Source organism: Hordeum vulgare, chromosome 7H (assembly GCF_904849725.1).
Source record: "Hordeum vulgare subsp. vulgare chromosome 7H, MorexV3_pseudomolecules_assembly, whole genome shotgun sequence".
Lineage (NCBI taxonomy): Eukaryota > Viridiplantae > Streptophyta > Magnoliopsida > Poales > Poaceae > Hordeum > Hordeum vulgare.
In genome coordinates, this window is record NC_058524.1 from 105,681,918 (window position 1) to 105,704,265 (window position 22,348).

Below are 22,348 nucleotides of genomic sequence, written 5' to 3' on the forward strand. Positions count from 1 at the left end.
ATGAAGGTCACTACATGATGTTTGCCGGCATGACAAGTGGCATGACGTCGTATCTCGGGGGGTTTCCTGCTGCGGTCCGCACTCGACATGTGGTGCAAGGAGAGGCGACCGTATCAGTTGTTCTAGTTTCTGATTTTTCCTTTTCACTTTAGTCCTTATCAGAACCTTTTATAGTTCTGAACCTACATTTTTATTTCGTCGAGAAATAATGTTCAATGAATATTAAAAAAATGTCCTCTGTGTACTTGAAAATATCCACATTATATTAAAGAAATTTTGGCAGTACAGAAAATGATAAAATAAAATAAAAATAAAAATCAAACCTAGAATCTCTCCCTAATCTTTACTCATTACCTATTAATCTATCCCTATTAATAAAGCACCGACGGCTTCTGTCGTACGTCGCGGCGTTTTTGCAAATGAGCCCCTGAGGTTTATCGAAATCAACCCGCAGTCCTCCCTGAAGCTGGGGCTCGTCTGCCTGCGCGCGTGCAGAAACAGAGAGCTCGCGGATCTGGCCGACGATGTGAGCTTCGCAGCAGGGCCCCGGCGTGGCGAGGAGGGCAAGGAAGTTCGGATCCACATGGCGGCGCGGGTCGGGGACGCCGCAGCGCTGCGTCGCGCGTTGGACGAGGCGGCGCTGGTCGTGGCGGCGGGGGAGGTAGGAGGGGAGCTGGAGGCGGTCCGCTGCGCCGTGGCCGCGGAGGCCAACGAGGCCCGGGAGACACCGCTCCTGGCTACCGTGGAGAAGGGCCGCCTCGAGGTGGTGGTGGAGCTGCTCCGGCACCTCGACGCCCAGGGCGTAGCCGCGGAGGCCAACGAGGCCGGGAAGACGCCGCTCCTGGCCGCCGCGGAGAAGGGCTACCTCGAGGTGGTGGTGGAGCTGCTCCGGCACCTCGACGCCCAGAGCGTCGCCGCGGAGGCCGCCGGGGCAGCCCCCCTCGTCACCGCGGCATTCCTCCTGTTGCCCCTTCGCCTCCTCTCACTCGCTTTCAGCCTCCGCCTCCCCACCTTCCCACCCGTCTCCCCGGCCCGCCGCTCCGCCGCGGCGCTGCTGACAGTCACGGTGCTCCTCGCCGTCACATGCGCCACACCCGAGGCTGGATCCATCTTCGCCCCCGACGGCGAGGCCCTCCGGTCGGAGATCAGCGAGCTCAGGCTGAAGCTCGCGCGGTTGGGTGAGTCGCCTCCTTACTGTCTCTCACCTTCTGAACTTCTGAAACTAATGCTATTTGGGGACAGTTTAAAACGTGTTGTCTCTTGCACACATTGTCGCTGTACGCCAACGTGATTTGAGAAAGTAGTTCATACGTGAAGACATTGACATGGTCACACCGCTGAATTTCGTGAAACTCCCAGTTTTGGGATTTTCCAACTGAAACATTTTAAGAATGGTTTCGATTTTGACAGACACGACTCTGTCTCATCTAAATTTCAAATCCAGAAGCAAGTTCGGATGGGATTCTAAATTTATGAGTTGTCCCATACTAGCGTCGAATATGTGCAATACGAATTCAAGTTTCAGAAAAAAGAAATTGGACATCTGACTGACAAGTCAGAGTTCTGTGTGCGAGGAATTTTTGAATCAGTTGTAGGTTGGCCATTGGTATTCAAACTGTATATTTACACTTCAGGTGAAGTCTTGTAGCACCTAGGTTTTCTCATGAATCTTTTTGGCTATTTATTTTCTATTTATATTTGAGAGAGCTTCCAAGTTGCTCTAAAGAAGATAATTTACTATTTGCATCCTACATGATAGTAATATTGAATTATATATGAGTTCTCGAGAGAACAAAGTTCGTTATCCAGCAGATGAATGGTATAAGTACACCCAGATTGAATCAGGTTTCAGGTTTTGTGACAGTTAATTTTTGCAGTCTCATGTGAATGAAGGACCTTATGTGTCTCTGGCTTGCACTGATTCAAGACTCAAGCTTTGCAATTTGATCTCCTACCAGAAGCTCCAATGCATTATTATCGTTGTTGGATTTGCATGTACTACATAAGCAAAGGGTGTTGAAGCCGTAGATCGACTAGGCATAGATAGATCCAGTATTACCATGTGCTTACCTAATCCCGAGCCCGATGAACTCCCTGCTCCGGCCATTGGTGCCGGTGTAGTCGTCGGTGGCTTGAGGTAGGAGGTGTAGTCGTTGGTGGTGCTTCCCGTGAGCACTGCGCAAAACCCTAGATCGGAAGGGGATTTAGGTGGGGTGTCTGGCGGCGCGGTGAACCTCGTACCGTGCGCCCCGGCCCCCACCACTTTATATATATAGCGCAGGTCACAGGGGCCCACCAACCATAACGGGTTGGGCGCCCCCGATCAGGGCGCATAGATCAAGGGCCCGGTGGGCCGTTGGGCCCACGCGGAAGAGATCAACCTAACATTCTCCCCCTTGATCTCAACTTTCACTTTGACTTTATACTTTTATTTATTCCATCACATATAGGCGTGCAGAGCATGTCTCATCGTCACAGCTTGATTGCCGATAGAATCATACAGCCACAACACACCTTTTGTTTTGAAATAAATTCACTTACTTCTGGGCCTCTTATTATCCAGGGATCATAGGCTTTCCATCAAACCCATGCCGGCTAAGTGTTCCTTGAACACACTGGGTGGTAAGCCTTTCGTTAGCGGATCCGCAAGCATATACTTCGTACTTATATGCTCGAGACTTATAGTTTGATCCTGGATTTTATCTTTCACAACATAATACTTTATATCTATTGTCTTGGCAGCATTGCTGGACTTGTTGTTGTGAGCGTAGAATACTGCGGGCTGGTTGTCGCAGTATATCTTTAGTGGCTTGTGGATACAATCTACCACTTTCAAGTCGGGTATAAATTTCTTTAGCCATATCACCTGCCCGGTGGCTTCAAAACATGCTATGAACTCTGCTTGCATCGTAGACGATGCAACTATGGTCTGTTTAGAGCTTTTCCATGAAATAGCTCCCCCTGCGAGAGTGAACACGTACCCAGACGTGGATTTTCTATCATCTCTATCTCCCGCGAAATCGGCGTCGGAGTACCCTTTTATCTCTAGGGAATCAGATCGCCTATATGTCAGCATGATTTCCTTTGTGCCTTGCACATAACGCAAAGCTTTCTTTGCCATCTTCCAGTGCTCTTGGCCTGGATTTGCTTGATATCTACCGAGTACTCCGGTGATAAAAGCTAAGTCAGGGCGTGTGCACACTTGTGCATACTGTAAACTTCCAACAGCCGAAGTATACGGTACTGATTTCATTTCATTGAGCTCATACTGATTCTTGGGACATTGATATTTCCCAAAACTATCACCCTTGACTATGGGAGCAGGTGTGGCTTTGCTCTTGTGCATATTATACTTTTGGAGAACTTTCTCTAAATATGCTTTCTGTGAGAGTCCTAAGACTCCATTCTTCCTGTCTCGGTGAATTTGAATGCCCAAAACATATGAAGCTTCACCAAGGTCTTTCATGTCGAAATGTGAGGATAAAAACTTCTTTGTCTCTTGTAGTAGACCAATACCATTGCTTGCAAGCAAGATATCATCCACATACAAGATTAGGAAAATATATTTCCCATGTTTAAACTTAGCATAAATGCAATTATCCTCAACATTTTCTTGGAATCCAAATCTTTTAATGGTATCGTTGAACTTGATGTACCACTGTCTAGAGGCTTGCCTTAGCCCATAAATGGATTTCTTTAGACGGCAACCTAGATCTTCCTTGCCTTCCATGATAAAACCCTTGGGTTGTTTCATGTAGACATCTTCTTCTAAATCACCGTTTAGAAACGCCGTCTTTACATCCATTTGATGCAGCTCTAAATCAAAATGAGCAACTAGTGCCATTATGATTCTGAAGGAATCCTTACAAGAGACCGGAGAAAAGGTCTCGTTGTAATCTATCCCTTCTCTTTGTGTAAATCCTTTTGCGACAAGTCGGGCTTTATACTTGTCTACATTCCCATTAGAGTCATACTTTGTTTTGTAGACCCATTTGCAGCCTACTGTCTTTGCTCCTTTAGGAATGATCTCTAAGTCCCAAACATGATTAGAACTCATCGATTTCATCTCATCTTCCATTGCCTCTATCCATTTTGATGAGTGAGGGCTTTTAATGGCCTCCTCATATGTGGTGGGATCACCTTCCATGTGGGCCACTTCTATATTGTATACTTTATAATCAGTAGAAATAGCGGATCTTCTTGTTCTATTAGACCTTCTAAGTGCCTCATTGTCGGGCACACTTTCTACTATTTCTTGCTGCACTTCCAATTCATGATCAACAACGGGTTCAGTCGGCTCCTGAAGGACAGGTTCCGGGTCTTCTCTCGCAGTTGTCATGGTTGGAGTTACGTCGGGTAGTGAAAAAAATGGCTCTTGAATCATCGGAATGGGTGCATGCACCCTTTTCTCCTCAAGATCAATTGTCCGAGCTACCCGGCTCCCCCTCATCATCTCGTCCTCTAAGAAGACAGCATGTCTCGTTTCCACAAACTTTGTGTATTTTTCTGGGCAGTAGAAACGAAAACCTTTTGACCTATCAGGGTAGCCAATGAAATGGCAACTCACTGTCTTCGGGTCTAACTTTCCAAGATTTGGATTAAACATTTTGGCCTCCGCAGGGCATCCCCACACTCTTAAGTGTTGTAGGGATGGCACTCTTCCTGTCCAGAGCTCGTGCGGTGTTTTGGGCACCGACTTGCTTGGAACTCTGTTGAGAATGTGAATGGCGGTTTTAAGCGCCTCCATCCATAATCCCAACGGAAGGTCTGAGTAGCTCACCATGCTGCGTACCATATCCATGAGAGTACGGTTACGCCTTTCAGCTACTCCATTTTGCTGAGGCTCGCCCGGCATGGAATACTGGGCAACAATGCCAGTCTCTTGCAAGAATTTTGCAAAAGGTCCAGGGACTTGGCCATATGGAGTGTGTCAACCGTAGTACTCCCCCCCACGGTCAGACCTCACTATCTTAATCCTTTTATCAAGCTGATTTTCAACTTCAGCTTTGAATATCTTGAATTTATCCAATGCTTCATGTCGGTCTTTGATTGGATAAATGTATCCGAAGCGGGAGTAATCGTCTGTGAACGTTATGAACGAATCATAACCGTCCACACTTTTCACCGGAAACGGTCCAAAAATATCAGTGTGGACAATTTCCAGCGTGCCTGTGCTTCGGTTTGCTCCTTTCTTTATTTGTTTTACATATTTCCCTTTAATGCAATCCACGCATTGTTCTAAGTCAGAGAACTCCAACTTTGGAAGAATTTCATTTTTAATTAATCTTTCTATTCTCCCCCTCGAAATATGGCCCAATCGACAGTGCCATAGTTTCGAGGAGTCGTGAGTTCTTTTTCTTTTCTTTTGATCGTTGTTCGACGAAGTACTTTGTTCATTCACATTCAACACATAGGGTGCTTTTTCACATAGCGATAATAAATAAAGCTCATCATGAAGAAATGCATCCCCAACATAATCATTAATAGACCAAATGGCGCATTTGCCATGTCCAAAGAAACATTGATAATTATCTTTGTCTAAACAGGAAACACTTATTAAGTTCCTATTACATGAAGGTACGAAAAGCACATCCCTAAGCAGAAGTTTGAAACCACCGGCTAGCTCCAAGGAGACGTCACCCACAGCTTCAACTTCGGCTTGGACACCGTTCGCAACTTCAATTCTTCTTGAATTTCTTGGCATAGTTATCGTCGAACTGAATCCCTGTAAAGAATTTGCAACATGAACAGTTGCTCCTGAGTCAATCCACCAAGTAGATTTCATAAACTTTGTATACAAGGATTCATTAACAAAAGAAACTATATCTTTACCTCTCTTCGCCATGAAGGTCTTTAGAAAAACAGGACAATCCTTCTTGTAGTGCCCTTTCTCCTTACATACGATACAAGTCTCCTTGTCCACTGGAATGTGCCTATGCTGAAAATAGGCAGGAGCTTTACCATTGCCATTTCCATGGCTATTGCCATGGCCATAGCCCTGTGGCTTGGAGGGAGAAGCCTTGTTGGGCGGAAAACCCTTCTTCTTATCCTTCACATAGTTGATAGATCCACCATGTGAGGCCTTAATCCTCTCCTCCTCTTGAGTGCACATGGCGATGACTTTCTCTATGTCCCAAGTCTCGGGCTGCATGTTGTAATTAACAACAAACGTCTCGAACTCCTTGGGCAAAGATGCCATCACCAGGTGGACAAGGAGAGCTGGTTTTATCTCCAGGTCCGCATCCATAGGTTTGAGCTTAGCCGCAGTGTGGCTCATCCTAAGGATGTGCTCCCTTATGCCATGGCCACCACCATGGTAGCTCTCTGTCACCAGCTGCTTGATCAGCTGGGTGGCATACGTCTTAGAAGAGCCAGTAAACTGACTCTTTATCTTATTCAACATTTCTTTTGCCGTAGGGCAATCAGCAATTGATCCCACGATAGTGGTCTCAATGGTGTTCTTTATGAACGCCAAGCATTTCTTGTTGGCATTCAACCAAAGCCTGTTGTTGATGGAGTGGGACATGACCTCCTTTTCATAATTTCCTTTTCTTTTGTCCCAGCTCTCATCATCCTCATCAGCCTCCCTCTCTGGGTCTGCAGGTGCGGCTGGCTGTGGTTCCTCCAGTACCCAGTCTACCTCTGCTATGCAGAGGGCCATGTCCACCTTCTTCCTCCACTCAGAGTAGTTGTCTCCCCTGAGTGTCGGAATTTCTTTGAGGCAGCTCATGAGATGAAAACCTCCTGAAATCACCAAATAAGCGAAATCAGTACGACAATCATATGCATTAAATAACGTTGGTTAATATAATCATATAATTGCCTATGCATATTAATCTACATTGCCGTTGGGCAAATGATAGAAATAAATGCATCATTTTGCAACATGCAATATGACCGTGTGATTAAACAACGTCGGTCAGAATAACAACATGATCATATTCCATATTGCTTACAGCAGCGGAAAACGTGAAATAAAATTTCATGTGCCTCAAAACTTAACAGAAATTAATTCTGACATTAAAATAAAATTCATGAACTCTATTAATGCTTTTATAAAATTCATGAACTATTCTTTTTCTGAGAAAGCTATTTTATTATCAAAATACTTTCCACTTTTCTTTACAGAAAAAGACATAGCAATGCTGTAAAAAATTACAGAAACTTTGAGCATTTTTACTTTCTGTTTTCTAAACATATTTTCATAGAAAAACCGTCTAGAAAACTCCTTTTATATCTGTCTAAATAGACAGAAAACGTAATATCCTTTCTAAAAAAGGAAAATGGCCGAGGCCTTTTCTCTCTGGGCCGGCTTCGGTTTGGTTTCGGCCCAAAGGCCCGTCTCCCTGGCGCGCCCGCAGGGCACAGCGCCACTCGGCCTGTCGGCCGAACCGGCGACCCAGTCTGTCTCTGCGCGGCTCCCGCGGCCCACTGGAGCGGCGCACCCCTCGCGCGGCCCAAACCGGCCTGCTGCCGAGCTAGGTTAACGGCCTCGGCCGTCGGATGAGATCCGACGGTCGGGCGGGTCCATCGGTGCAACAAAAGAGCTGGAGCCGCACCACCGAAAAAACCCTAGCCCATTCCAGCGCCGCTCTAGCCTGTGCTCTCTTCCTCACTCGGCAGAGAGAAAGACGGAGCTCATCTAGACGTCGTGCATGTCCGACGGGAGGCCATGGCCCTTCCCTCTTCCCTCGCGCGGTGGCTCTAAGGCCCCGCCGAGTGGCCTCTCGTCGGCCCTCACGCGAGCCGGCGGCCTCTCTGTTTCTTCTTTTTGCCGGTTCGGCTCTTCTGCGCGGCGGCGACTCGCCCCGCCGGAGAGGGCCCCGGCCGGCTCCTTTCTTTCTCTCGCGTGGAGGCTTTTGCCCCGCCGTAGATGCAGCGGCGACCCCCTCCGCTCCTCTTGCCGGTGCGCGCCCTCTCCCGAGGGAGATTGCGCCGCCGTCAAGGGGGGCGTTGGGGTGCCATACACCCTGCTATCCTTTCAACCTTGGGCAGTTCGATGGCGCCATCTCCGTCCCCTTTGCCGGCTGCGCGAGCACCTCTAGGGTGAACGCGCCGCCGTCAAACGGTTCAGTAGTGGCGCCCTTTTCCTTTTTGCATAGTTCCCCTTTCTTTTGTTGTTGTCTTTTGTCCGTTTTAATCCGATCTTCTTTTGTCTTTCTTTTCGGATCTTGATCCGTACTTAGCCCCCGAGGGGGTAGGTTCTTCTTCCCCGCACCTCGGCTTGCCGATGCGTGTGGGGATCGAGAGGAACAGGCGCGGCCTTGCGGCGGCGCTTCTTTTCCGACGAGGCCGTAGCCATCCTCGGTGCCATGCCCATCTGGGGTTTGTAGGGGTGGGGAACTAGCTTTCTTTGTACCGAATAGATCTCTGCCTAGTGGCTCTGATACCAATGTTGAAGCCGTAGATCGACTAGGCATAGATAGATCCGGTATTACCATGTGCTTACCTAATCCCGAGCCCGATGAACTCCCTGCTCCGGCCATTGGTGCCGGTGTAGTCGTCGGTGGCTTGAGGTAGGAGGTGTAGTCGTTGGTGGTGCTTCCCGTGAGCACTGCGCAAAACCCTAGATCGGAAGGGGATTTAGGTGGGGTGTCTGGCGGCGCGGTGAACCTCGTACCGTGCGCCCCGGCCCCCACCACTTTATATATATAGCGCAGGTCACAGGGGCCCACCAACCATAACGGGTTGGGCGCCCCCGATCAGGGCGCATAGATCAAGGGCCCGGTGGGCCGTTGGGCCCACGCGGAAGAGATCAACCTAACAAAGGGTAGATGCCATAAATAAAGCACATTAGGAAGTATTTGTACCTTTTAGTTATTATTATCATTGTGTATATTCTGGCCTACAAGGATCTCAGTTAGATATTACCAATTTTGGTAAGGGTTTTATATGCAGTGTTCATAGATTCCTTGCATTGTTCAGTTGCCATTTTTCGTAAGGTTCATACTTAATGGACCATGGCACACCCTTCCAATGCAGGTCGCTTCCATGACCAGACTTCAAATAGGGGAGCTTAGTTTGCTTCTCATCATGAACTATGGCCATCTTTGCGTGGGCATTTTTTCCCCCAAACTGTATTTGTCTAAACTAAATTGTATTGATGTTCAGTTTATATTTGTATTGAAGGAATCGTGAAGGATGTACAACCCGACAAATTAATCCTGGACAACGGAGAGGAGGTTCCTTATGTTTTTTTGTATGGTCTACTGGAGTTGGTGCTTCATCATTCGTCAAGTCATTGCCATTTCCTAAGTCAGCTGGAGGAAGGTATAATTAATTGGTATGACCTTACAATTAATTACTGTTTGCAGGATCGGTGTAGATGAGTGGTTACGTGTTCCTTCAGTGCCAGATGTATTCGCCGTTGGTGATTGCTGTGGATTCCTTGAAAGCACTCGCAAGGAAGTTCTCCCAGCCTTAGCTCAGGTAATTTCACGAACTATCTTGACGCAGTTCAAGAGTATGAAAGCATTTTGTCAAAGTTACTATCTCAGAAAGAAAAAATGGTCTTATATATTGTTTCCTCTTTCCTGAAGTGCAATATAACTGGGTGGAATAGAAACATAGCATAAGATAAAATTGAACAGATGATTTTACATCCCATCAAATTGCAGACACTTGGGCTGTTGGGCATGACATAAGACTATCTCTTTGCAATGCTGCATATCAGTCATGCATTCTAGGATTTTGTTCCTTCTCTTTCAGACGAAAGGCCTGTCATTTTGCTATGTACATATAATGTGCCGCTTGTACTCCTGAACAGGTTGCCGAGCGACAAGGCTTGTACCTTGCTCGCCCGCTCAACAGTGTGATGAAAGCTGGAGGAGGGCATGCAAACTCCCAGGTTAAAGTTGATCTAGGTCCAAAGTTTGTGTATAAGCATCTAGGGAGTATGGCAACAGTTGGAAGGTACAAAGCTCTGGTGGATCTGAGGCAAAGCAAGGTTGGTTGCTCCTCCGTTCTTTGTGAATCTTTGCAATTCACTAGACGCCCAGGAGTCGAACTGAGCGATTTTTTCCCTATTCACAGGGCTCGAAGGGCATATCCACCGCAGGATTTGCAAGCTGGTTCATCTGGCGCTCGGCATACGTGACTCGTGTTGTCAGCTGGAGAAATAGGCTCTATGTGGCTTTATGTGTTGATGCTCCAAGTCTGTTTGGATGAAGTGTTGTTGAATGACAGGGAGGCCAAAAACTTGCAGTTGAAGCATGATCTTTTATCCTCCACTTTTAGATATTGTCTGGATAAAACTTACTTCAGCACTTGTTTCTGTGAGGCACTAATGCGGATAAAAACTGCTACAGATGGCCTCCTTGAGACTCTGTCGAGTGTACTGGAACTCTCAGCAGCCAAGAAAGTCGGTATTGGTCTTGCACTGTCAGATTCTGATAATTCAGGCATGAAGCTGAAAGGTAAACACTAGGTGGTGAAGCTAAACTCTCTGTTGAGTGTGTCAGGGTTGCTTCTTCTACTTTCAGTTGTTCGTTGACATCTACATTATTTTTATTTTCATCATTCCAGGGCAACAATTTGCAATTGCTCAAATTGAGGAGTTGTGTTTGAATCCTGATCAATCAATACCAAACGACCAAATTCATGAAATTGTCGTCTTCCTTCACCAGACCGATGGCCTGACAAAGCATATGGATACTTTTAGTAACATTGCTTCTCTTCTAGAAGTTGGACAGAGTTCTTTTTTTGCTCCCATCCTCAAGGAGCAGTATGATGCTCAGTCAATAAATCCTTCAAGGTGTTTAATCTTCCACTAACATACAAGTGAATTGACTGTAAGGACATGAGGGAGGGGGGATGCGCGGGCTTTTCAAATACAAAATTCATGATGGAAAAGCCAACAATCTAACCCGGTGCAACGCACGGGCACTTTTACTAGTATTAATAAAGCAGCTAACGCTTCTGTCGTACGTCGTCATGGTAGTTTTGCAAAAAAGCCCCCAAGGTTTTAGATGTTCAACCCGAGTCTCTGTTTAAGTGGCACTCTAGGAAAAACGTTTCGCTTTTTGCGTAAAAACCATTACAATTGTTAGAAATTATGCTCGCAACCCTTATCCCCGACCCCGAGCTCCTCCTCCCCTGCGCCTCCTCCCTTATCCCCGACCCCGAGCTCCTCCTCTCATGCGCCTCCTCCTAGGCCTCCCTCACGCGTCGTCCGGCATCCGGCGCCGCCGCCGCTGATTCCTAGGTCACGCAGTCGCTCCCCTGCCTTCTCTCTTTCCTCTATCTCTCTTTCTCTAATCTCCTTTTCTCTCCTTCTCTCCAGGAGCTCAGCACACCACGGGATCTCCACCGGGCAGATCCGGTGCCTCCCTCGCGTAGTCCGGCGTTCGGCGCCACCGCCGATTCCGAGGTCACGCCGCCGCTCCCCTGCCTTCTCTCTCCCCCCCCCCTCTCTCTCTCTCTCTCTAATCTCCTTTTCTCTCCTTCTCTCCAGGAGCTCAGCGCGCCACGGGATCTCCACCGGCCAGATCTGATGCCTCCCTCCCGGACCCGCGCGCCATACTACACAGGATGACGATGGAAGGGCTCTGGGAGGCGGGGGACGGCGGGAAGTGGCGGACGTCGGCACGAGGCAAATCAGGTCAGGATCCGTCGCGGCGACGCGTAATGGAGGCCACCGACGGCGGCGCTCCATGGCCATGGCTGCTCGGCCTCCTGGGAATAAAGGACAATGTGGATGGTGAAAAGAGAAGGGAGAGTATGTACCTACCGATTCCTTTCACATTAATGGTGACAGTTTCATTTTCTTGTTAATGACTTGCTTTGGTAACGTCAGAACAAAGGCATGTCATGTCTACCTAGAACATTAATTTCATGCCGAAGAAGGCCTTTATGCAAAGGAAATTTAGATGGTGTTGTTGTGTACTCTAAAGTCTGACATGCATATATTCTCATGGTACCTTTATATTTGCAAAGAAATTTAGATAGTGTTGTTGTGTACTCTAAAGTCTGACAAGCATATACTCTCATGGTACCTTTATGCAAAGAAATTTAGATAGTGTTGTTCTGTACTCTAAAGCCTGACAGGCATATATTCTCATGATACTCTGCTCGATGTCTACTCCATTCCAGGTGCATTTGTGTGGATGAATATAACAATATAATCGCCTAACAGAAGTCACCCAACCTGTAAATTGAGTCTGCTGCTTCCAGAAAAATGTCAGGTATAACCAATCCGGTTTCTTCATCTTTCAGCTTGATGTAGAGGCTGCGAGATCGACATTCTTTCTTAGAAAAATGTCTTGCATTGCTGATGTGTTTACTAATTTGTAATGACGTGTTTTGCATGAAGTGCGGCGACGGTCAGAGAGCATGGAGGGTCTGTTCTTATTCGATGAGCGAAAAGATCGGAGGTCAGACGTGGAGAACTCGGAGGATGAGAGGACAAGGCTGTCCATCGGCGGGTCACTCAATAAGAAAGTGCTAAATGCGTCAAGCAAGCTTACACATTCACTCAAGAAGCGTGGGAAGAGGAAGGTGGACCATCGGGCTTCTTCCTTCACAATTGAAGATGTCAGAGACGAGGAGGAGGAACGCGCCGTGTTCACATTTCAACAAGAGCTTTTGAGCAGGAACTCGCTGTGTGACAAGCAAAATGACTATCACATGTTGCTGAGGTTGGTGCTCAAACATAACTCAGCAGCAGACAAAGAGTTGCCGAAGCATGGACAGAGAATTTCTTGTTTTAATTACTCTAGAAGCCTAAAACTACCCTGCCTTTTTATGCAGTGTAGGTTTTTGAAGGCAAGGAAATTTGATACTGAGAAAGCCATTCATATGTGGGATGAGATGCTTCAATGGAGAAAAGAATTCGGTGCGGATACAATACTCGAGGTGAGTGGGACTAATGATGCTCGCCTGCAGGAAAAGTATCCTTATTCTTAAACTAGACTTTTACTTCTTCTCGACAATATAACCACCACTTGCCTCTGACAACTGAATCCTGTAGGATTTTGATTTTGAAGAGCTATACGAGGTGCTTTCCTACTATCCTCAGGGTTACCATGGAGTTGACAGGCAAGGAAGGCCAGTATACATCGAGAGATTAGGGAAAGTTGACCCAAATAAACTGATGAATATCACTATAGTTGACCGCTACATCAAGTATCATGTGCAAGAGTTTGAGAGAGCCTTCTTGTACAAGTATCAGGGCATGCTTCTACATCGAACGACGTTGCCTCTGAGGCCCCTTTCTTTGGCTATTTTCCTTGATTATTAGTCTAATTGCATAATCCCATGCAACAGTCCAGTGGTTCTTGCTCGAATCACTTGGTCTGTTTGAGATTTTCTTTGGTTCTTGAACTGTTCGGTTTCAACAACTCTGGGGGTATAATTTCCCATTGAATGTGAGTCCTTGGCATGAGCATGTAGCTAGATACTGATTCATTTAGTGAATATGCGCTTATGTGATGCAAGTGCGTTTTTTTGGCGTTAGCTGATGGTGTGCTTGGGTATACGCTTGATCTCCTCTTTTCTGGATATAGTTCTTTTCTTGATTTGTTCTTTTGAGGGACTTTGCCTTCATTTAGTTTTTTAATCAGGATATCATCACATACATGTTAGTATTCTTATTAAGAAATATACTTCCTCCGTTCCTGGTAGAAGTAGCTTGACATTGTTTGTTTGAACTGTTCAATTTTTACAATAGATATCATGGCTATCTGATTTGGCTGGATGTTCATCTACTATTAGAGATTTCACTTTACACTATGTCCTTTGTCTCACACACTCAAGAATTTGAAGTTTATTTTCATAAATAATGCATGGCCAGAACTTCAGTCTATTTTCTGTTCTTAGTGTTCAGAGTTTACTTTTGTTTACATCTAAAGAAGTGTTTACTTCAGTTCAATTATTTTCTGCTAGAAATAATGTTTATCATTTATCTTCCTTTTCTAGCCAACCTCCGATGCCCACCACATAACAAGAAGCACAATTTTTCCATTACATAGACCATGTACATTAGGTTAGGTGAACTGAAACTCTTTGCTTCTATTCAATTTTAAGGACCTTCACAATAGTTGTTCTGGGTATTCTGTGATAGAGTTAAAGTATGAGCCTGTATGTTGTTAAATAATGAGCTGACCAAAGTACTTGGACCCTTCAAATTTTAGTCTGCTATAGTTGAGTATAAGACCGTACATAACGGATCCTACTATTTTTCTACATTACTAAATTACCTACCATCAAATATTTTCTATGTGTAAGTTTCTCATTAACTAGATAATGAAAGTATTTGTTGCCGAAGAAAGAGGATAAACGGCGACATGTGTGCGAACTGTGTTGAAGTAGAGAATGTAAACGCGTCCTCCTTCCGTTAGGAGTATGTAGTATTTTTTTCCTGTTAGGACGCACCGAGTATGTTTATCTTTCCCAGAGATCACACATGACATATTTGGAGCTTGCAACATTGCACTTCTTTGTTGCAGCATTATGAGCCAAACGCCCCCGCGATATCCCGCTCCGAGTCGTCCCGTTTCTCTCGGGTGTAAGCATTTTATTTCCAAAGTAAACTACAGCCAAATTCCTTTCGTGCAAGATACTTGCATCATTCTGGATTACACATTGGCTCATGACATCCTTCCTTCTCGTTCTTTTTTTTTGTTACAGGGATTTGAGTTTCAACAACATCACATGCCAAGTACCACAAACCTTGTTGAATCTGAACTCATTAAGCTTCTTGTATGGACTACCTTGACTTGCAAAGCATATTTCTATGAAATGAAGGCTTTCATCATTATTGTAGCTAATGTTTATAAATTTTCTTGTGACTAGATTTCTTGGGAATAATAGCCTTTCAGGGAACCTCCCAAGCTCAATAGGATCTTCGTTTAGAAATTTGTATGTAATGTGGTTAATTTTATTTACACAGTAAACGAAGGAAGGTGTTTATTTAATCTGTGATGGTGCTTTCATGTTTTTTACTTTGTAGAGATTTTTCTTACAACCAGCTCTCAGGAACTGTTCCTTCTTGGGCTAAAGATTCACAATTGTAAGTTCCAAGTCCTGAAACTTTCCTTTTTTGCTCAATCAAATGTAGCCCAACTAAGGGCACGTTTGGTCTAAGTTAGGCCCCTGAGCTTACTTGCTAGGCTTATAATGTACAGATGAAATAAGCGAGAACCATATTTGACATACCTGAAACACTGTTTTGGTGCATTTATCTTACAAGTATTTATAAAATTGTTTAAGATGCCTATGGCTCCTATTCTGAGTGAAGTGAGACATTAATCTTACAGACTAGCTCAAAATTTATGCATAAATTAACTTTTCTTATTTAAGCTATCGCAAAGAAGTCCTGAATATGGTATGAAGTACGATCAATGGCTTCTGATTTTTTGCCTGTTGTTCCTTCTACTTAGGAATCTGAATCTGGTGACAAATAATTTCGTGGTTGATAGTTCCAGCAACAGGTCCGTCCATATTTCAATATCTCCTCAACATCTTAAGTATATTTAGTAGGTTCTCTCGGCTTTCATTTTGGGTTCAAAATATCACTGTTATGTTTTCAGTCTCTTTACATTGTTCCTGTCATGAAGAACTTTCTTGAGATTCATCTCTTCTGGGCTCGCAAGGGCACTTGCTGCATTCCTACTCAAGGCTACTACGGGCCTACGATCTCAGCTTTGAGTGCAACACCAAGTACTTCTCTTGACTTGAAATAATGGTTTTAATACCACCATCATATATTCTCCAGATTAACTTGGTAGAAATACATACTAAGTTATGCTGAATGTAATCCTATGCAACTTGAAATAATAGCAAAGGGAAATACTTAAGAAAATGATGGTCGGCCTGTACATGTTTCATTTAGTCCTTGATGTACTTGTAATAGAAATTTTAATTATTCTACTTTAATTACCATGGAATGTGGAAACATTGAGCCTTAGACATGCAGCAATCAGATCTAATAGCATTGTTTTGTTGACTATTTAAACCAAAATCATTCGTCAACTTTGATTGGAAATCTTATCCCAATACTTTCGATACTGTACTCCGATTTTGACAACAAAAAGTGTTTCAACTTGCCATGTGGAAAATCAAGGAAGAGCATATCCATGTTTACTTATTAGTTTGTTTTCTGATAATGATATGGGATTTAGAAACTGAAAAATTGTTTTAAACCAAAATTATTTGAAAAAATTATTTTTATATGGTTGTTTGACTGATTGCAATTTTGTTTTAGTGGTAGTTTTTTCCAACTGTCTAAGCATATTTTATTTACACCCGGTGCAACGCACGGGCCCTTTTACTAGTATTAATAAAGCACCTATTGCTTCTGTGGTACATCATTAAAATTACATCTAAAATTGTTTAATATTACCCACCAATTCCATCTATAAATTATAAAAAACGTTTTGCAGGAAATCATTGCATGGGCCGGCCCAAGCATAGCGATCAGCTGTACTACACTCTGTTCGCTGGAAAATAAACAGCACGCCCGTTTGGGCCAGCCCATGGGCGGGGCCCTTTTTTTAGTTTCTTAATTATTATTTATCTGTTCCTTTTTATTTTTTATAATTCAAATAAAAGTTGTAAACTTACAAAATAATCTACTTTCATTAAAAGATTTATTAGATAATCGAAAGCAGAGGATCTTGAGTAATATTCGAATAAATCAAAATAAACTTTCGCAATTCAAAAAAATATATTTACATAAATGTTTGATAAAACATACAATGTTTGCGAATTCAAAAATTGTTTGGGATCTTTTTAAAAATGTTTGCATATTAAAAAAATCGTAATTTTGGAGAAAACATTCTTGAATAAAAAAAGTCCATCATTTTGAGAAATTTCTTTAATGCAATTAAAAAATGTTTGGTAATTCAAAAAATAATTTATTCGCCAATTCACAAGAAAATACTTGAAAACAGTTCGTAATATAAAATATTGTTTGGAATTTTAATAAAATGTGTATAAATAGTAAAATATTTTCTCCATTTTAAAAATGTTCCAAATTTGGAAAAATGTTCACGAATGATTGAATGTATGCAGTTAAACAGTAATGCTTCTGAGTCTTTCTGATTATATACCTGAGTGAATTTTGAAGAATTAATTGTCGGAATGGATCGGAATTTTATAGATATTTAAAAAAATATTTCTTGAAATTCAGAACAATTCTTTGAGTTACCAAGTTTGTGATAACCATGATATTTTAAAAAAATATGGACATTGTTTCAACTTGTGAATTGTGAATAAAATTAAAAGAAGAAACATTTTCTTGCATTCGTGAACAAATTTTTGAAATCATGCGATGAGATATGAACATAATGTGGTCATCGCCATTGAAAATGATGGGTTTTTTTTTCTTACGTTGCAACGCACGGGTCCTTTTGCTAGTAATAATAAAGCAAGGAGTGTTTCTGTCGTCCGTTGTGGTCATTTTGCAAAAAATACCCTGTCGTTTTTGTTAATAAACCCGCAGTCCATTTTTAGGTGAGCCCGAACCGTTATTTGTGAATTTTACACAGAACCCCTAGCATTAACGCTAAATAACCCGCAGTCCATCTGTAGGCACAGCAAATCGTTTTATATAATTTTGTGTTAATAACCGTGCAGTCTATTCAGAATAAATATGTATTTTCAAATAACAATATCTTTTAAATCGTAAATCTAATTTAAACATGTTACATATGAAATTTGATTAGAAAAATGTGTAGAGTTTGAATATATTATTATTTTACATGTTAAATAATTTTAATAATCCGGAGTATATTAAGAATAAATATGTAATTTCAAATTTAACCGTAAATCCAATTTAAACATGTTATATATCGAATTTGATTAGAAAAATGTGTAGAGTTTGAATATGTTGTTATTTTATCTTTACCTAATAATAAAGCAAATAGTGTTTCTGGTCGTCCATCGTAGTTTTTGCCCCTAAAGTTGCCCTAAATTACACACTATGTCATCCACAAGTCAAAAAATGATTCAGATTTCTTTTCCTGTCAAAATCGCCGTGCCGTTTCGTTTTTATATGGTTGGACACAATAGTGTTGCAAACGCATGTGTAGCAAAGTGGCGGAAGCCTTGCCCTCATATAATGCAGACCCGGGTTCGAATCTTGATCATAACATATTTTTTTGAGTCCCCTTTTCTCTTTTCATTGCAGCTAGCATTCACATCCTCCTCCCTGGTACGTGTTCATGGTCCGGCCCATATTTTTATCTTTATTTTTATGCCTTTCTTTTCTCATTTCTATTTTTGTTTTTCCTATCTTTAAATTAATTCGTAATTTCCTAAAAATCTAAAGTTTAAAGGACGCAAGTTCTAAAAAAATTGTTCATGAAATCATACAATGATTATTATTCAGAAGTTTAGGACTTTGTAAAAAATCATGAATTTCAAAAATATTTACGATATCTAATAATGTTCATTATTTCAAAAATGAATTGTGGATCAAAAGATGTTCAGTATTCAGAAAATCCAAATTTTAAAAGACGCTAGTTCTAAAAAAAATGTTCATGAAATCATACAATGTTTATTATTCACTAGCAAAAGAGCCCATGCGTTGCAACGGGAGAAAGAAATACCACACGCTCTTAATTTATAAAAAAATGGTCTATAATGTGAGAATTTGTAGTTACGACACAAATAAAGATGGTCTTATCCTACAAAAATGCAGTTCAAAATTGCACAGTTCTTCAATTTTAACACGGCTTGCATGTAGATTTAATACGTATAAAGAATCAGTCAAGTGAGCTTCAATTTCATCTCTAATCCTGATTTTGTTGACGTGTTCATCCCCAACCCGGATGAGTACCGGTATGAAAGAAAGACGAATAATGACTTATTTATTAAGATTGCAATCTAGATAGTATTTTTATTAAACGTTTAACAGATAAAATAATATCATATTTAAATTCTACATATTTTTCTAATCAAATTACATATATAATATGTTAAATTTGGAGTTACGGTTTAAAAGATATGAGTATTTTAAAAAACATTTAATATATACTACGAGTTTAATGTCATAAACAGTAAGGTTTTTTTTGTAAAATCACCTCGGTGGGTTTTCCGACGGAAACGATAACCTCTTTATTATTAGGTAAATATAAATTCAGGACTTTGTAAAAAATCATGAATTTAAGAAATGTTTACGATATATAATAATGTTTATTATTTCAAAAATGAATTGTGGATCAAACAAATGTTCAATATTCAAAAAATATTCCAAAATTTGGAAGATTTTAGGAAAAATGAAAAATAAATAAATAAAAAGGTACATAGAAAAACTAAGAGAAAATGTGAATCCGAAAAGAAAAGATAAAATCGTAAGATAATAAAAATAAAAACCAAGCAAGAAGCGGTTCATTTGCCGAAAGCGATGGACACTAAACTGCTGATATGAGGTTTATGTACTAGTGGCTTAATATTTGTTTTCATATTGTTTGAAATTGTGCTAATAATGATTATTATTTTCATACTATCATGTGGTCTATTTTAGTGGTTTTCCATAAGATTGATCTAAATAGCTCTAGAATTTGAGTGATTAAGTCTTTTAGGTTTAGGTTTTAACTAGTTTTTGAGAAGTGTTTATATGCCTAGGGATTGGGAATCTTGATCCTGATATATTTTTTTGAGTCCCCTTTTCTCTTTTCATTGCAGCTAGCATTCACATCTTCCTTCCTAGTACGGGTTCATGGTCGGGCCCATATTTTTATTTTTATTTTTATGCCTTTCTTTTCTCATTTCTATTTTTGTTTTTCCTATCTTTAAATTAATTCATAATTTCCTAAAAATCCAAATTGTAAAAGACGCGATTCTAAAAAAACTGTTCATGAAATCATACAATGTTTATTATTCAGAAATTTAGGACTTTGTAAAAAATCATGAATTTCAAAAATATTTACGATATCTAATAATGTTCATTATTTCAAAAATGAATTGTGGATCAAACAAATGTTCAGTATTCAGAAAATCCAAATTTTAAAAGACGCGACTTCTAAAAAAACTGTTCATGAAATCATACAATGTTTATTATTCATAAATTCAGGACTTTGTAAAAAATCATGAATTTAAAAAATGTTTACGATATCTAATAATGTTTATTATTTCAAAAATGAATTGTGGATCAAACAAATGTTCAATATTCAGAAAATATTCCAAAATTTGGAAGATTTTAGGAAAAATGAAAAATAAATAAATAAAAAGGTAAATAGAAAAACTAAGAGAAAATGTGAAACCGAAAAGAAAAGATAAAATCGTAAGATAATAAAAATAAAAACCAGGCAAAAAGTGGTTCATTTGCCGAAAGCGATGGACACTAAACTGCTCATATGAGGTTTATGTATCAGTGGCTTAATATTGGTTTTCATATTGTTTGAAATTGTGCTAATAATGATTATTATTTTCATACTGTCATGTGGTCTATTTTAGTGGTTCTCCATAAGATTGATCTAAATAGCTCTAGAATTTGAGCGGTTAAGTCTTTTAGGTTTTGGTTTTAATTAGTTTTTGAGAAGTGTTTATATGCCTAGGGATTGGGAATCTTGATCCTAACATATTTTTTTGAGTCCCCTTTTCTTTTTTCATTGCAGCTAGCATTTACATCCTCCTCCCTGGTACGGGTTCATGGTCCGGCCCATATTTTTATCTTTATTTTTATGCCTTTCTTTTCTCATTTCTATTTTTGTTTTTTCTATCTTTAAATTAATTCGTAATTTCCTAAAAATCCAAATTTTAAAAGACGTGAGTTCTAAAAAAATAATAAACTGAAAATTATAAATCAATATATTTAAAAAATAAAATGTTTGTAACTTCAAAAACTGCTCGGAGTTTTGTAAAAAATGCTCGAATATATAATAAAATGTTTGCAATTTTAGAAAAAGTTTGCCCAATAAGAAAAGTCCATGATTTCAAATACAATTCCGTGTATTAAAAATTATTAAATGCATTTAACAAAGTGCTTTCTAATTCAAAATATGTTAATGCATTTAAAAAATGTCCTAAGATTTTAAAAATAGCTAATGCCTGTTTTGATAATTTATTTTTTATTTAAAATTTTCCGTTCCATTTTTGTTTTTTTCTAATTTAAATAATTTAGAATTACAAAAACTTTTGCATATTAAAAAATAGGAATTTTGAATTAAAATTCTGACGAAAACATAAAATGTTTGTGGATTCAAAAAAAGTGCCGGATTTTTATATTTTTTTTGCAAATTCCAAAACAATGTCCATGAATTTAATAAATATATTACTGATTTAGAAAAATGATTGTTTATTTAGAAAAACTTTATGCGTTTCAAAAAATGTTTGTGAATTTTAAATAAAATACTTCAACATAAAAAATTATGTTCGCCTTTTCTTGAATTGGTTGCCAATTCAAAAGAAAATAATTGAACCCGTTCGAATTATAAAAAATATTCACGATTTTTAGTAAATGTTTGCAAATTGTAAAAAATGTTCTCGATTTTAAAATTGTTCCCATATATATAAAATTGTTCACAAAAGATCAAATGTATGTAGTTAAACATTAATGCTTCTAAGTCTTTGTGACAATATACATGTGTGAATTTTAAAGAAGTAACGGTTGGATGGATCGGATTATTATTGTATGTTTTTTAACTTTTTTCTTTTGAAATTTAGAATAAATCTTTGAGTTACCAAGATTTTTGACAACCATGATATATATTTTTGGAAAATGTGAAGATTGCTTCAACTTGTGAATAAATTTAAAAGAAGAAACATTTTCTTGTATTTGTGTATAAATTTTTAAAATCAAGTGATGATATGTGAACATAATGTGGTCACCATCATTGAAGATTATGTTTTTTTCTTCCGTGGCAACGCACGGGCCATTTTGCTAGTATTTTTTAAATACTACATAGGGTACAATGTAAATCAATATATTAGAAATCTTTACTACCCGTTGCTCATATAGGCCCATGTCAAATCTTAATCAACATAATTATTGTCCCTATTCATTGGTATTCGACATGCAGCGGGGCATATTTTTTATATGATAAAAAACATGTTCACAAAATCAAGGGTTTCTACTAATGTTTATTCAAATCATTTATATGTATTATTCAATATTAGGTAATTTAAAAAAAATCGATTAACTAAGCTAGAGAGATGAGAGGGTTTTTTTTTCCCGTTGCAACGCACAAACTTTTTTCCTAGTAAGCGTAAAATGAAAAATAGGAAAGGAAAACCAAACAATAAACCAAAACATAATCCATAGAGAAAAACGCAGTGCCAGCAAACAAAACAGAGTGATTGCTGTGAACCCTTAAACTGATCAGGCGCACTTCGCTCCACCGTGGGCGTGACACCAACTAGTTGACCTCCTATGTGGCGTCTTCAGCGCCGGTTAGGGGAAGACACA

The 22,348-nt window shown here is 40.4% G+C and overlaps 1 protein-coding gene and 1 pseudogene across 1 annotated transcript; both read left to right on the plus strand.

Moving 5' to 3' along the window:
* LOC123408408 lies at nt 1-10,175 on the plus strand (annotated as a pseudogene).
* A 110-nt stretch (nt 10,176-10,285) lies between these two features.
* On the plus strand, nt 10,286-13,237 carry LOC123408410. The gene is made up of 7 exons (XM_045101524.1): nt 10,286-10,415; nt 10,525-10,753; nt 11,282-11,343; nt 11,453-11,716; nt 12,311-12,635; nt 12,753-12,852; nt 12,968-13,237. Exons 1-7 carry the CDS (start codon nt 10,286-10,288, stop codon nt 13,235-13,237), a joined length of 1,380 nt encoding a protein of 459 aa, XP_044957459.1.
* Nucleotides 13,238-22,348: the final 9,111 nt, after the last annotated feature.